Source organism: Colius striatus, chromosome 7 (assembly GCF_028858725.1).
Source record: "Colius striatus isolate bColStr4 chromosome 7, bColStr4.1.hap1, whole genome shotgun sequence".
Lineage (NCBI taxonomy): Eukaryota > Metazoa > Chordata > Aves > Coliiformes > Coliidae > Colius > Colius striatus.
The window spans coordinates 23,171,658-23,189,358 of NC_084765.1; the positions used below are offsets into that span (position 1 = coordinate 23,171,658).

The window sequence follows — 17,701 nt, forward strand, 5'->3', positions numbered from 1 at the left end:
TGGTGCTATTGAAGGCTTCAGTGTAAATATAAACAAGCCAACTTGAACTAATACAGCTTTAAGGTTTTGACAAACTTTACGTGTCTTTAGGTATACTTCACTGTAAATACTCACCAGAAGCCTACACTGGAAGATTTGAAGCAGAGTTTGGGGTACAGTTTAAGCTTCCTTTGAGTTAACATCACCTTGTGAAAAATAATGAAAGGGTTTATTGTATGGGATCTTTGACATGCTCTTGCTTCACTAAGCTCAATGGCATTTCTCATATTTCTAATCTCAGGCACAGTCCAATGGGGCAAAAAGAAAAAAAACGGAGGTTAATGGATGAGTATACTTCAACTGATCTTTGCATCATTGTGAAAGAATAGCCCAGATAGGAACACTTAATGAAAGTTAAGAGCAATACCAAGCCCAAATTTTTTTTACTCAGTTTCAAAATATTGAAACTACAGTGTTCAGTGGTACAAGGCTTGTTTGTGTTCTACCATATACCTAACAGAATTTTCAAAATGTGTTTTTTAACCTGGAGTGACAAAAGACTTTGTTAATATGTGCTGGTTATATACATTGTTGGTAATAGAGTTGATCTGCAATGTTTTAAAGAAATAAATATTTACCTAATATATAAGCTATAAAGAGCTGGATTTGGGGTAAAATACTTTTCAACAGAAGTTGATTCTTATTGCTCTTTTCTTCATATATAAATAGATTAGAGACTTTTCATCACTATAAATTCCCTTCCATATTCACATCAGAAAATGATGACAATGGAACAAATATGTAAACAGGATGGACAAGAAATTGATATTTTGCCATATACTTGAATATATGTGCGGTACTGAGCAAACAAGATTTATAGCAAGGCAAGGAATCTATTTTGGTGCTGTATTGGAGATGACAATGAACCACAGAATTTAATAATGCAATTTTTCCAACAATCTGTTTTCGCTTTTTTGTTTCCTAACTTCATGTTTATACTTGCCTTTTGGTCAGGTAAACAAAATGATGGATGTTTTTACCTTCTTTTTTTTTTTTTCTATTGTGGTATAAGAAGCTAAAGTGGTGGAGGGGAAACTAAGTTAAGTTTTCAGATGGACGTGGGTAGGAATTGATAAATATAATATGTTCCTGCACTCAGTCTACTTAGCTAAATTCTAGAAAATCCTTTTTTATCTATATATGCATATGCACTCTGGAAATCTTCCAGTAATATTAAAGGAAGTAAAACAGTATTCAAAAGCATTATTAACAGCTCCATTAATTCAGTCAAGATGGTGTAGATGAACCAATATATAATGATTTGACTGCATCTCTCTTGCATAAGTCTGTGTTTTATGCACACACGAGGCTAAGCATTTTTTTTATTGCTACTAGTTTCACTATAGAGTCAAGTATAAATCTTTATGCCCTTCCCTTATATCTTCTTTGCCTTTTGAAAGGGAAAAGGGATATCTGAGATTTAAGACAGTAAATGACAGTCCATTTGTCTTAATACTAATAGAATTGTGGAAAAGTTGCTATGGAAAAATTGTGAGGAAATCCAATCAATTAATGATGATGCATTCATCTTTTGTCAGTGAAGAAAGAGTAAGTATTGACATTCACCAAGTACTCTAAAGTTAGGACTTCATGAAAGGATGATTGGTTATCATTTGTTTGCTGGAAATGTTCATGCTTACTACATGTTCACTGTGTCAAAAAAAAGGATTAGAGTAAGGAAAAATATATTGAGAGTAGTGCACATCATCTTAGAGACTTACTGTTCAAAGAAAAATAATCCTTAGTTAATAAGTTATGGGATTTTCCCCAGTTCTGTTAAAAACCAAGTTTATGGAACCTTAAGTGAATGATTTTTTTTCTTATTTTTTCTTTCAGAAAACATAATAGTGTTCTTATGAATAATCATATTTCAATTTTGTAATTACAGGCTTCATTTTTATCATAAAATCTTAGATTAAAATACTGCATCCTTTTGAAAAAAATAATAACCAAATAAATCAAAGATCACCAGTTTAATTTAGCATAGTAACTCAATCTTAATGCATTACATTAAGTATGTCAAATACATTTCTGCAACAGTCTGGGAATAAAAAAAAAATCCATTGTTATCAGATGCCCTTTTGCTGGAATAGCTGAACCTATTTTTTCATCATACTTCCCTCTGCCTTCTCCCCTAAAGAAACAGAAAAAAAAAACCCTAAAGTACAAAAATCAACCCACAACAAAACCCCCCAAACTGAAATAAAGCAAAAACCCTAAAACCCACCACAACAAAAAAAAACCACGAACCCAAAACACAAAAACCCCAACATAATTAATCAGTACAGTTTAGTAGATATGCTGTTTAGTCTATAAAACAGGAGACCGAGGGGAGATCTTATTAACATTTACGAATATCTAAATGGTGGGTATCAGGAGGTTGGGACATCCTTTTTTTCTATTGTAGCTAGCAACAGGACAAGGGGTAAAGGGATGAAGCTGGAACACAAAAAGTTCCACTTAAACATAAGAAAAAACTATTTCACTGTGAGGATGACAGAGCAGTGACACAGGCTGCCCAGAGGGGTTGTGGAGTCTCCTTCCTTGAAGGTCTTCAAGACCCACCTGGACATGTTCCTATGCAACCTGATCTAGGTGAACCTGCTTCTGCAGGGGAGTTGGACTAGATGATCTCTAAAGCTCCCTTCCCACCCCTACCCTTCTAAGATCTATATTTGGAATCTTTATTAAAACAAGCAAACCTAAGCAAATCACACTAAACTACTTCTATTTAGATATTTTTTTTTTAGGAAAAGTAATTCATTAAAACTGTTTGTTTCCTTCATTAAAAAAAGTCTCTACTACTGTACTCCTTATGAGAACAGGAGATTATTTAAAAATATTTTCACAGGCTTTAGAAATAATGTAAATTGCATAAGATGCAACTTGCCTGCCCTTTTTTTGCTTAAACAGATTTAAAATAAATTTACTAGAGCTAAGAGGAAACCTGAGCATGAATATCAGTTCCAAGAACTTTTTAATACTAGTTCTGCTGTGGAAATCAATGCAAATCAATATTTTACTACCAAGATTAAGAAATATTTTCTCTTCTTGCCCTAAAAATTTAAGTGTTTTCTTTAGACTATTGTAGTTTAGAAGCAGAAATAGCACTGCATCGTTTTATAATGCAGCTTCAGGATAAAAGGAATCATGTTAAAACAACTGACTGAAAAAATATCTATATCTGCATTTAAAAAAATGTAATTACTTGGAAAACATAAGTTCATAAATATACTCACATCTTCTGATCTATTGGGGAAGTGGAATAAGACATTAAATTATGAAACTAAAGAGATTCTCCATTTTGCTGACAAAGTGAAATTCTGACTACTTTCACTGGACGGATGCCAGACTTTTTCTTTATGCATATTTTTCAGGTGATCAGTGGAGCACCTACACACTGGAGCACCTACACATCTATGTAGCTGCCTATTGTCTCAGGCAGAAAAAGCCCAGTAAAACCAAAAGTCATACTTTGAATTCAAGTGCATCAATCTATAACTCTTAATATCTGTGTGTCTCTTTGGTGTTTGTGCATAATTATTCCAACATTATTGCTTTAAAACAGACCTGAAACCTTGTGTAATTTGATTTTGTTTCTACCTATAGTATAAAAGCCAACAGTGGGGAGGAAAACAATTTTTTAATATTTCACTAAGATCAGCCTCTTTAATTTCATGAGAATTATCTTGAGACTTTTTTAAATTGCTTCAGTTAAAGTAATTATTTTTCATAACAAAGCACCTCCATCCTTAGTTTTTATCTTTCAATAAGATAACAAAGAAAATCCTTTCAATCTATCCTCAAAGATTGTTTTATGAACCTCTGCTTGTTCTGGCTTTTGTCATCCTCTTTCTATTCAATTTGTTTACTTCTAGTGTGATTGCAAAAACTAGAGATACAACTTCAGCTGAAGTTATCAAGTGCTCATAGAGCTGAAGCATCTGTTTCACATATGGTACACAGTAATATTTTCCAGAATGACAGTAGATTTTTTTTGCACTAATGTTACATCTATAACATTTTCAATTTCAAATATGCTATATGCCTTGTACTGTCATCTATTCTCCTTTTTTGCCATTTTTAATTTATTTCCAAATATAAAAGTAATTTTTACCATAATATCAAGACAGTAAAGTGAATTCAGTTATACATGAAGAACGTTTTGAATTCTATCTCCATCCTTTCAAGTAGAAACATAGAATAATTTAGGTTGGAAAAGAACTTTAAGATCATTTAGTCCAACCACTAACCCAGCACTGACATGTCCACCCTTAAACCCTGTCCCTTAGTGCCACACCTACACATCTGAACACCTCGAGGGGTGGTGACTCCACCACTTTGCTGGGCAGCCTGTTCCAGTGCTTGATAACTCTTTTGGTAAAAAAAAAAAAAAAATCCTAATATTTAACCTAAACCTTCCCTGGCACAACTAGAACCATTTCCTCTTACCTTGTTCCTTGGGAGAAGAAACTGACCCACCTAGCTACAACCTCCTGACTGTAGAAAGCAATAAGGATTTCTGTGAGCCTCTTTCTCTCCAGGCTAAACACCCTCAGTTCCCTCAACCGATCCTCTTAAGACTTCTCTAGACCCTTCACCAGCTTTGTTACCCTTCTTGGGACATACTGCAACACAGAAAACAAAACAAAACAAAACAAACTTACAACCTATTCCAGGTCTGTGTCTTCTGCAAACTCTATGAAATTCTATTCATCCAGATTGCCAAGAACATTGGCTGAAATCAGCTAGTATGATATTGGTTGATAACCCACATGATACTTATGCCAAAAAAATTACCTCCAAATATCTCAACCGTACAATATTTTCTGCCAATTTAATCTTTACTGTATTTATCTTGCTTATAAAAGGAATGTAATGAAAAATAGTTTTAAAAAATCATATTGTCATTATTGTATTTCAAGTCTTTTCCTTCTCTCATATCAGTTAATACAGTTTACTTATCAACAGAAGAAAATTTTCTTTGTTTTATCTCAGTAGGCAATGTTGGCTGATGTCATCTTTTTATTCTTTATGTAATTATACATTGACTCATTTTTTTCCTTCTGCTACTGTACGTCTTGAAATTAATCTGACTTCTCTAAATTTTTTAGCTTCATAGTCTGGGCCTTTTGAAGATAATTTTTTAGGTATTTGAAACTGTTTTAGATCCTTAAAAAACTCTGCAGGAGAAGAAACAACTTCACACCAATAGCAGCTATGAATATCATAGCTGCTGAAATATATGACTGTTTCCCAGATATTCTGTTCTACTCCTTTGTTCTTGATCCTAGATACATGTTTTCTTTGTCTTTAACAGTAGGATATTTATATTTATATGACTACAAGGGTTTGCTAATGAGCACTTAATTTTACAACCGGGATACACTTTTAAAGCAAATCTCTGCTTTCCCAATTCACCACATTTGATTTAACCCCTGGGAAGTCTCAGTGTTATCTACATATTTTACTGATACACCCAAGACAGATGTTGCTCTCCAAGATCACACATAATGTACTTCGGAGTTGATGGGTTTCTTATGCACAGGGACAAAAGCAGAACTAGTATGAAGTTAATGCCCCTAAAACATTTGTGGTGTGAACATTGAGTCTTCAGCACCAAGTGCTTTGGTCTTTTGTTCTGCTCTTACACCATTAATCTATTTGTTACTACACACATATCGTTTGTTGCCCAAGACAGTCAGTAGCTGACTCCTATGTGCCAGGCAGCCTTTTAACATTCCTGCCTTACTATGACTTCTGTATATGCTGTTACCACAAACCAACATTCATGTCTTGGTAAAATCCTTATGTTCAATATAAGAAGCACCAAGAGACATGCTTTCTTTATTTGTTAGAGTCCTGAGTGACTACTCTTACCGTGTAGCAAGTATGAAAGCAAGTAGTGATTTGCTTGTATTTCTTTAGAAGAAACACAATGGGACTTCAGTTTTCAAGTAAGACCATACTGTAGTGGTCCAAATCAAGTATTTTGTGGTGATGTTGGTTGTGTGATATGAAAGACTTGCAATAATCAATTATCTGTGTGCTTTCGTAGGCTAGAATTAATTACTTGCTTCCATTAAGTGGCATTTGTTTTAAAAGAGGAAAAATATACCTCTTTATCCTTTATGGATAAGGGATGCTTTACCATTCTAATGTGTTTTTGGGTTGGAATAGAGTGATTAAAATGCACTCTGCCTTTTATTCCCTGACATTACTCTGACAAGTCAGAGACTGTTAAGAAAGTCTGGTCGATATTCAAGAGGAGTGTAGTTTTTTGAGACCACAAAAAATCAAGAAGCTCTAGTATCATAACACATTCCATAATCCAATAGTTCTTTTGATAATCATTACTTTCTTCTTTTACAGAGAAGTTTGAGAAGTTGGTAGAAATATCTAGTTCTGGTTGAAAAGCAGTAGGAAACAAAAGCTCTTAGAAGTCTAACGGGACTCAATTTCTAAACACCAGAGATGTTTTTAAAGCATGTCCTCTTGGTTCATATTTGCAGACCAGTGTATTAATAAAGACACAAATGTACTTTTTATGTTCACTAAGCTGACCTCATGTTTTGGCTCTCAATGTATCCGCTAGTAATTTTTCTACATCACTGCTAGTAAAGTGCTAGCAGCAATTCTTCTATTTCTCCTGTCAACCAAGCTTTATTCAAGTTTGACCTTTTCTTTGTCAGACAAGCATCACTCATCTCTTATGGTGTGCTAGCTTTAATACTGTCTTTCAAGCTCTATACAGTATATCTTCCTAGAATATACTTCAGCAAGACAACGTCCTCTAGGCTTACATACTGTAATATTCTGTTCTGTAGTAATAATATTAGCTTCTGGGTACATCATTCATTACATTAACACAGCTTAATTGTGTTATGGTTTTGGACAAACCATCTACTACTTTAACGTACTACTTTTATTTGACCTTGGTTTTCATCCTTTATTTCCCTTTCTTATCAATGCATGCTAATCAGTATTGTCCAGGTCAGATTGCAAACTGCTGTGAGTGCTTTACACACATTGTTTCTGTGGAACAGCTGTACTGTTATCTAATTGTTATGGTGGATGTTAGCTGGATTGTTATCTAAGTATTATGTCTAAAGGGTGACTTTCCAGGAATGATGTAATTATCAGTCAGTTTGACATTTTTGCAACTGTTTTACATAATTAAATATTAAAATGCTACTTTGTGTGAATAATAAACTTTAAATATTTTTAAAATTTGGAGTTATACAATTATGCACACTTACAAGAGTGGAAAAATCACGGTAGTACACTTAATAATATTTTAATTGTAGCATTTCCTAATAGCTTACATTTTTATAACTTTATTACAGTTCTTGTGCTGTGGTGGGGTGTGATGAACTAAATTTTGCAATCATTAGAGAAAGAAGCATATAACATAATAATGAAATAAGGCTTGAAGGATTGCAATGATCAGGGAAGGGGAATCTTCTGAATGTCTTTGATTCAAGTATCTCTGCTATGTGATTCCATTTATCTTTCATGTTGGAAGAATCTGCCTTTTTCAACATCCTTTAGGGATTACACCCCAACTTGCTAGAAAAAAAAAAAATTAGTTGTTTTGTATGATGAATTCCTGTGTTGTGTGGTAACTGCTATTAAAAGTGGATAAATCAGACTGTTAATTTGAAAATAGTTGATAACGTAAGTTCAGCTTCTGCAAGATCTATTAGATTTCAGATTGAGTTTGAATAGTAATTATGCGGCATTAATAAACACTTGTTGGAAATATTCTTAGCCTCCTCAAAAGTTTTAAACTGATGTGTGGATAGAAAAGAGCTTGGGGGCTTATTTGAGGGACTGAAATAATGCCAAACAAGTACCCTAACCCCATTCTGCCACCCCCCCACCCACTTACCTCAGTGGATACTTGAGAATCATATTCAACAGAAAGCAGGGTTTAGTATGTTGAATATTATCCAGCCCTTCAATGTCTGGAAATTCTTATTAATGGAACTTCAATGACTACTTTAACTAATGACTACTTTTATTTTCATATTTACCTTTACATTTGTTCATGGGAGGCTTAGGGAGGGGTAGTAAAGAAAGAGAGTTAGAGATAAGTGATAAAGGTGGAGAGCGGTACAGAGGTGGAGAGAATTTTTTAGCTAAGCAGGAATATTTTAAAACAAGGTTTGGCAAATATTCCTCAAGGTTTTCCTCTCCTTCCTAATTTTTTTGTGTTCTTTTATGTACCTTTAAGAATTCTGTTTCGAAAATGAGCTTGTTTGGAGAAATGTGATATGATAGCTGATCATCACGCTTTCCTTGCAGTGATTAATTATATGCTATTTTTCTTTTTATTAATTCTTATAATTATATAAATCTAAATGAATAGCATAAAGCTTTATCACTATGGTGTCTTTAGCTAAGATATTTTTTTTTCCTTCCTTTTACAGTAGCCTAATTAAATATATTCGAGTCTGAAAATATCAGACTGTCAAAAAAAAAGTAGAGGTCCTTTGTCCTCAATATTTGACATTTGTAAATTTTCAGTAGTAAGTAGCCAGGTGACCATCCTACTCTTTATCATCCCATTACACAGGTGTGTATGTATAAGAATTGCACTAAGTTGAAATAGCAACAATTGTGGAGCAATATCGCTCCACAAATATTTCCTTTTATCCTAGTAAAACACCTTTTGATTAAGAAGAGGGCTACCCTGGCATTTTGTCATACTGTGTATTTTCACATTTGAGAAACAAACTAATTGAAATGAGTATCCCACAGAGTTAATTAAACAAACCATTATTCATAACTTTTTTAGGTTAGTTGTTTGCCATAGAATGACTGGATGACAGAAATGAGTTTTATGAAGACTAACTCTTTTAAGTAAGTCATTGTCATTCAGCAGTATAATCTGAGATGTCTAGCCTTGTATCCCTGATTTGAAAATACATTCAGTGGTGTCTTACGTAATCACAGTTCATTTCTTATCTACATCAAGGAATGTTGCTGTCTGTTCTGGTAGCCTAATGACTACTAAAGTGAATTACTTGGTCACTGCACACTTCCTAATTTGGTGCTTTCATACATATAGAGAACACTTCCACAGTTCACTTTGCTCATGGTGAGTTCAGAAAAAGTAATAAACAATGAAGCTTTCAAACTTGTTTTGTCTCTGAAGATGCAGTCATTTGTTATAAAATAGTGATGCTCTCCAAATCTCATTTGGGGGAATTTGCATCAGTTGTCTGATTTATGCAATTTCTGTTGAGAAAAGGGGACATTAGACCTGATGCATTTTATTATTTTTTTTTTACTAGCAGCTGCAAAGAAAAACAAGTTACACCAAAAACATAACATCTTTTTTTCTCTTCCTAATTTTTAATTGTTGCTCTCCTTTCTAAATTTGGGCAAAATTAGGTTCCAGTAAATGAAGTGTAGTGAGATTAGATGAAGCTGGCTGAAACCCAAGATGAGTAAAAAAAAATTTCACATGTCCATTTCATGCTCTGAAATATAAATTTTCATTTAATGTGAAAGACAAGTCTCAGTAATTTTGAATTTTTTAATAGAACTTTCTGAACAACTTAATTAAACATATAATTCCTGTGATTCTTCAGACAGCTAATAGCAAAGTACCTGCAAACTGTATTAAAATGGCATTCCACATAAATAATATTGTGTGTGTATTATGCATCTTTAAATGTCAGTTTTACAAACAGGGGTTTTTTTACTAGGTATTCTACAAAGAAACTGTATGTTGCATGAACATATTATAGTGAGACTTATTATCGTACAAGTACTGTCCTTCCTAAAACTTCCCTCTATCCTCAAATTTCTTTTCACCTTTTGGACTCTGCCTTTTCTACTACTTTAAGAATTTATTCAGTCACAGTCTGTCCTACTTAAGAGTGCTATTGATATATCCTGCTTGCTTTTCCTCTCATTCCCCTGTTCAGATGCTGCTCTAGCACTTCAGTTTCAAACTGTTCCTCTTATTTCTTCTAGCCCTCATAAAAGCAGATCCTATTTGTTTCCTCAGCCAGATCACCTTCCAGTTATATAGCCATTCCTGGCTCTGCTCTTACCCTCCTTATGGAAATGCTCTAATATATTTTAGTGGGAAAGTTGCAAAATATGATTGTCCAAAACCTTTATATGCTTGTGTAGGAAGAGAAGCTAGTTGTAACTGATGTTGCCAGACTAATACATTTCACAAATAAGTCACAAAAAAACCCCAGAAATGAAAAGAATAAACTCATTTTTGCAAAGCCTACTCAGTCAAATGAGGGTAGTTTGACAACTAAAACACTTATAGGATAATTTAGTCAACAATTTCTGAAACAAAATTAAAATGATAGTATTTCTAAAGGGAGGTGGAAGTTTTGAAGTGAGAAAACATCAGAAGAGTTCATGGTCCAGCCAAAAACAATATCTTAATGGATTTTCTAAAACATAAACATAAAAAGTGATACCATGTCCATTTATGTTCAGGAGAACTATGGAAAGTATCAATTCATGAAAAGAAGATATTCTTGGTGCACAGAGATGTGCTTACTCTATTTTTACTGAATTGTGGAATTTACTATTAGTAATATTTTAAATTTTATATACTTTATCACTCATAACTTTTCCCTGGGGACAATAAACTAGAGTTCATTCTTTTAGGCATATTCTTTCTGACAGGCTCTTCCAAAATAGCCGTGAAAGAAAACTGAAGATCTGTACTCAAGCATGAGAAAAGGGCAGATTTTGTAGTCTCACAACAGAGGAGAGACAGTTGCATAGCTGGATTTTCTCAGTCTTGTGAAATTGCAAATACTTAGTAGCTCAATCCTCTTTACCCTTTTTGAATAGTACAAAGTTAGATAATCTCACTGGGAAAGCATATTTTGAACAATTTATCTCCAGTTTCTATTCTGCCCATTCTTGTGTGTGTGCTTAGCTTTGATCAAGTAAATAACCTCTGAAATTAGTAGCATGATAGACCCTTTAAATTCCCTAGATTGTTGCTACTATATGCACTTTTACACTTGCCAGTATATTTTTCATATATGTGTTTGATTGCAATATTTTCTTGTAGACTGGTTAAAAAATGAAACGTACCATGCATTTATGGTGTAAATTAACATTTTTGTAATCTGTGTAATGTGAGATATCCCCAAATATCTTTTAGCCACCTGAACTATTTAAAGGGCCTGTGGAACGTGTACTCAATTTGGGGAGGAAAAATTGAAAGATCAGTAAGGTGACAATTAAAATAATGCACTTTCATGTATGCACTGTACTATAAAGTGTCACAAAAAAAAAAAGTGTAGACAATTACTGGTGCAAGAGTATTTAAAAAACTGTTTCAAATGTACCTGTATTTTTAAATTTACAAGAAAATAAAATAAGGATAGCTTTTCCTGTCAGCACATACTTTCTGTCTGATAGTAAAAGTGAATACATCCCATATATATGTCATACTTTCACAACTGTAGTTCATCTATTGACATTTGCTTGGTAATTTCTGTCATGATATGGATAGCTATGGTAGAATAGAATAGTTATGGTTCATGAGTTTGGGATTATTTTTTCTTTTATATCCTTAGTAGAAAGACTTTCATTTTCCTTAAAAATTGAGCAGGTTTTTTGAACACTGCAACTATATAGATCTATATCCATTAATATTAAAATATATTTTAAAAAACAAAACCTCTGAAAATCATGTGGAGATTGGGCACAGTATGCATACTATATGGTATCTGCATAGTCCTGCGCGAATGGCAAGATGAGGGTTTCGTATCTACTGAAAACATCTTTCTGTGTGTTTAGAATTGTAGTAGCAGTGGTCTTGCCATGATGATACAGCTAAGTACGGGAGTTACTTAGATTCTGGTCTGCATTAGCAGATTAAAACAGTGAAAATTTTTTATAGCGTAAGTTATTTTCTCATTTTGTCTAACCTATATTCCCCTTCTTCCTATTTCTCTTTCAGATAGCGGTTCTGTGGATGAAAAGGTTTAAAATCACACATTCACTATAGGGACCATGTATTTTGTTGATGTTTGTGACTTATTTGACCTGTTTGGTTCCTTCATTTTAGTTGTGAAATCTGCATGTTTTTCCCAGCTTTCCACTCTTTTGTTCTCCTTTGAATGTATTGCAAATGTGTTGCATTTATAAATGGGACAGCCCTCACTGTTGTACTTATCATAATTGCCAATGAAGGGGTCTGCTGCTGTCAAACATGATATCTGGGATTTTACCTCTATCACCTATACTTCATATACTATAAGACTTAAAGGACAACAGTATTTGGGAAGCAATATCTTATGTTCCCATGGGTTCTTCCAGTGTGTTTCACTAAATGCTGAATGCTACCAAAATGTGTTCCAAAGCAATAGCTACTTATGTATTCCAAAGCAGTAATTTCTTTAGCTTTGGCCTGGAGCTGACCCTGCTAAACATTTTCATTTTAGGTGTTATATGTTGGTGCACCTAAATTCTGTAAAAGACTTAATAAGAGCAACTGAGTAACAGTACTTTTTTTGGTCTTTGTTACAGGCTCGAATAGTAAGTGGAAGTTCCTTGGATACTTCTAAGCTTTATGCAGTCCAGGGATTTCTTGGGTAAGTACCGACATGACACTGAATTTTGCTATTTATATCTGCAAATTAGTCTCATAGTGTTACAGTATTTTTTCCAAGTGTTATTGTTCTAAGTGAATTATTGTAAAAGGAGGAAAGTCCATTTGTGTATGTCTTCTCCTTTAAATTTTTTTAAGCCCTTAATTGCAGAGTGCAATGAGGTGAAAAAAAAAAAATCTTTGCATACAAAATGAATTCCTGTCATCATTTTAGTGAATGTATAGTGATATAATAGTAGCCTAATATTTGAAATCTAATATTTGAAATATAAACACTAAGGGAAAAAGATCTTCAAGTTACTGAGTGAATGTGACAGAAACCTGTATGTTTTATTTGATTATTTCCAGACAGTTATCTTGCATATAATTCTAGGGATTCCATAGGAAAATGTCTCCTTCCTATTTTGAATACACTTTTATTATTTAGTTTGGAAAGGGAAAAAAAAAAGGTATTGCTAAAATTAAACAGTTATATTAGTTAAACATTTTAAAGGGATATTATCCTTTTGCTAGTGCACCGTGTCCTATAGTTATGCTTTCTTACAAACACGAGATCAATTTGTCTAATTTATATTCCATCTTCTCATTAGTATATTTAAAAGGCTATACAACAGATTTTAGATGCTCTGAAGCTTTTCTATCTAGATTCCTGTGTTTTGGAGAGTTTTCCCATACTACTGTGGAAAGTATAGTTATGGTGACTATTGTACTTATTGATGAACCTTAAACAAATTTAAAAGCATTCTCTAGCTTTTCTCAGTGGCTTAGGTAGTTTCTACATAGTTTGTCATACCTTGAAGTGTTATAGTCCTTCCTTTACCAGTTCATAGAAAATTCAGAGTTGCTGTAAAAATGGGAGGCCATACGTGCCATTGTGCAGAATTAGTTACTGAGAGCGACACAAAACATTTTAAATATTGTAAGAGATAATTGATGTGGATTTTGTTATTAACATGCTCTTTGGAATTAAAATAAAATTTTAGTATACTTCTCTTAGGTCTCAAACTACACATTGTTTTCACTTTGATCATTTAAAGTTTTTTCTTAAGATTAAAAAGGTCAAAATTATCTAAGTACAAAAATTATAAAAATCTTTGCCTTGTATATTGATAAGCATTATTTCATACTCTGCCACAACTGCTCCTTCTTTGAATGGGTTTTTCTAGATATTGTGTCTCTCTATGATTTAAAAATCAAATATAAGTGCTGTGAATTTTCTTTCCTAATTTCCAAATGCAAAATGTTAATACTTCTGTTTGAATTATATGATTTGTCAACATGAAACAAGCATATCTGAAGCAACTTTATTTCTTTTGATTAGACTACTGATTTCAATGGTTTTTCACTAATGTATTAGCAACAAAAGTATTTATTAAGACTCTCTACTCTCATGTTCACATTATTCTTCTAATGGAATCATGAAAGGATTCATCACTTCTTTTGGAACTGTGCTAGCAAATTATGTCAATAATTTGATTTGATGTAGAAAAATTAAGATTTGGTGGCTTCTTTCTTGAAAAAGATAATTCATCCCAGAACCAGAAGGCATTCCCACCACAGCTTCTGATATTTGCCTCAAAATCTCCTTGTCATATCTGCAAAAAAAGGGTATTTTTCTTTTCTCTTTTGTTCTATGAATTAATTTTTACTTAGAGGTTTTGATGGCCTCAGTAATGTATCTCCCCACTGAAAAGCAGATATCTAACATCTTGAAAACTACACAGGAAGCTATGATCCACTGAAACCAAGAATGGATCATACCCTGAAGCATTATTGTGTAAATTTGGCACAAAACTTCAATTCTGTGTGTTTTCTAAAATAAAATTTAAAAAAAAATAAGCTGTTCATACCTTTCAGCAAATATTTTTTAAAAATTTGGTGTATAGGTCACTGTATAGTTTTCCAAGCTAAGAAGAGAACAATGTTTAACATCAAAATGAGTTCAAATTCTTGAAATACATTGTAGGAATGTACATTCTCAGACACGTGTTTATAAGTGCTGAATGCATTACAATATACAATTATAATTACATATATACAATATGCAGTCTAGAATAAGAAACAGTTCTGGGGGTTGTTTACCTTTAGAAAAATCAGAAACCTGAGGCTGGAAATAAAGCTAGTCCAAAACTGCATTGGTTTTATCATCTATGGTTTCTAATTACTAATTAATTACTAATTATTAACCACTAATTAATTAATTTCATTACTGCATGTTGTTGGAATTTCATTACTTGAGACAGAGAATTATTTCTTAATCAAAATCTTAAGGAAAATTTTCAATTTCATATGATTTCTTTTTTCTAATTTGCCCTGCTTTAAGTAACCTACTTCTTATTGCTCTGTAACCTTTTATTGTTTGCCCCCTATATGAATAATCCATATATTTAAATTTTGATGTACATACTGCTTTCCATAGAAAATCATTTAGTTACAGTTTCTTAGTAGCTGTAGTACTTATTTTCAATGATTACACACAAAAAACAATCTCATAGATGTAAGGAATCCTTTTGCCACTGATAAGGGCTATGTCAAGAGAAGTTGCTCTTTTTATGCTCTTTCTTCCATTCACAAGTAAATAAATTTAAATGCTGAATCCTCTGAGAATAAGCTGTGTCAATTTCTTGGACAGACATCCTGAAGCTGCTATATAAGACTACTTCAAATGACTGACAGTAGCTCAATACTGGCTCATGTTTTTAGATTAAACCTTACTTTTTTTGCTGACAAATTTTAGACTGGGCCTCTACTCCCTTTGCTTTCTGCAATGTCTTTGTGAGAGCCTCGGTTTCACTGGGCTTCCCTGAAAAGAATGTAGCAGTTTTCATTTTACTTCTCATTCATCTAAAGAATTCTGAGATGTCAGAAACTCTACTCCTGCATTCAAAACCTAATCCTAAATTCTAGGATCCCTCAGCTTCTTGGTTGACAGCACAACTGGATGCAGCCTTAGCTGTGATTCCTTGTCCCTCTTACTCTTCCCAAAAGATGTTGTCGTTTGAAGTGAGGCAAGATTCTTTCCCTCACAACTTTTGATACGCTATCTCAATTGCCTTTTTTTTGCCTTACTCTTCCCAGTCTTTCATAGCACAATGTTGTGTACCCACATCACATGCACATCCTTAGTCTGTGGCATAGACCATATCTTTTCATTCTCTTCAATGATTTCCAAATGATTGCATGAAATGACGAAACAGCCAGGATGAGAAAAGAAAGTGTAAAGAGCAAATAGTTTTCCTGGGCTTTCTCATGCTGTTTCTCTGCTAAAAGGCAAAAACTCTACCTTTCATGTTCTTTTCATGCCAGGGTCAAATAATATCTTCTTTATTTTTTTTATTGAAGATGAGACACATTAGAATTTATCCTTTCAGAAAAATACATGGAAGTCAGCTGTGTATTTCATAGTATACATCAATCTATGGTAGTACTGTTTTGCCAGAGACTTGCTCTGTATTAATTTACTGCGTGTCTAATGGCAGTTATGTCAGAGACAGGTAATTTTACTACATGGGCTAATCCATTCTGAAATTTTCTAATGGCATACAGATGGTGCTGCGTACAGATGATTACTACTTTCCTTTAGTGGCATATCCTCAATGGTAAAACAAATTTATTTTTCTTGGATGCTCTGACAGATTCAAATTGGTGATTTTTATGCAGAGTATCTTCAGAAGCACACTCACAAAAAAATAGCATTCCAGAATTTTTTTCTTGACTTGAATTATAACTAGTTTGCCTCCAACTTCATCGTCTTATATGACTGGATGTTGTTGGGTTGTTATTATTGGAGGGAGAGGAGTAAAATTTAATGTATAACCTACATAACATGAACGGTTTGTCCATGGCTGTAATGTGTAGTGTGTAACATTCCAAAGACTGTACATAAAGACAAATATTTCACTGTCAGTATATAATTGAAGATGTTGTTAGTTCTAGTAATGTAGCTATTCTCCTGTTTTTCATCAAAATTTCATCTTACAATCCAAATTAATATACTAAATCTTTGCTGCCAGTTGATAGCCAACAATCTTTACATACTAATGGTCTTCATACATTGTTATTAGAAGGATCAAGTTTGTTCCTGTACAGAGAATTTATGTGTAGGAGAATTTCTAGTTCATATGCCCAAAATTGGGACTGTTTTGTTAAAGATGAAAGGAAAAGTACTAGACATGCAATTCTCTAAGAATAAGATTGAGATGTGTGTTTTCAGCACACATATACGTTATTTGAACTGTATTTCCTCACTGGATCTCCCAGTGAGTTGTCCTATTCTCCACTTAAAACCAAAATGTGTCTTCTCAGACAAGTGTCTGTGAGATATTAGACTTTGGTAAGTCAGGCTTTCCATGTCTCTAGTGGATATTGTTCATCTTGTTCTGCACCAGTCATGTTTTGTTCTGTTACCTTTTAGTCCAGTGGCTATTACCTTTATCCTTCTACACATGCATGTGATTCCACAGACTACCAGTCTTAAGCCTAAATGGCAGTGATCAGACTTTCTGATGTAGCTGTTCCTTAGTATATTACCTTGCTTATACACTTCTCTGTTTTCTCACCAAACCTGCCTGCTCTAAACTCCTTCATGCCAGGGTTTCATACTATTAGCTCCTTCCAAGTTAAGAAATATGGTCTTTCTTGTTTTATTCCTTTGAACCCCATCTCTTCAACAATCCTGACATTTTGAATCAATACAGAGCCACCATTACCTGCTTCAGCCACATCCTTGGCAAAGCTGCTTTTCTCTTTAATCTTCAAAAGGAGAGGAAGAGTCACCATTTATCCCAAATTATGCAAAGATACAACTGCTGGACCCAGATGAATTCAAAGTTTGATAAAAGGTTCAGAAGTCCCTCATAAAGTAAAAATTCATATAGCCTTAGTGATATATAATGGGAGAACAATTGTGAAAAATGAAAGCAATGCTCAGTCATGAAAAGAAATATTCTTTCCCTTAGAAAAACTCAAAAGTAGAATTAAGGTTTTAGGTGGGGGCTGTATATTTGGGCTTTTGGGGGGTTTTGCTGGTGGATTTTTTTCTTTCTGTTTTCT

The 17,701-nt window shown here is 33.5% G+C and overlaps 1 protein-coding gene across 3 annotated transcripts in view; it reads left to right on the forward strand.

Moving 5' to 3' along the window:
* UNC13C (unc-13 homolog C) overlaps window positions 1–17,701 on the forward strand; it is a 218,198-nt gene that overhangs the window by 63,399 nt on the left and 137,098 nt on the right. For 2 of the 3 annotated variants that reach the window (XM_061999968.1, XM_061999970.1), the window contains exons 2-3: window positions 11,999–12,021; window positions 12,568–12,632. In XM_061999968.1, coding sequence (XP_061855952.1) covers window positions 11,999–12,021; window positions 12,568–12,632 — 88 coding nt within the window. The remainder of the gene's footprint in view (window positions 1–11,998; window positions 12,022–12,567; window positions 12,633–17,701) is intronic. The other variant, XM_061999969.1, reaches the window with a different exon arrangement.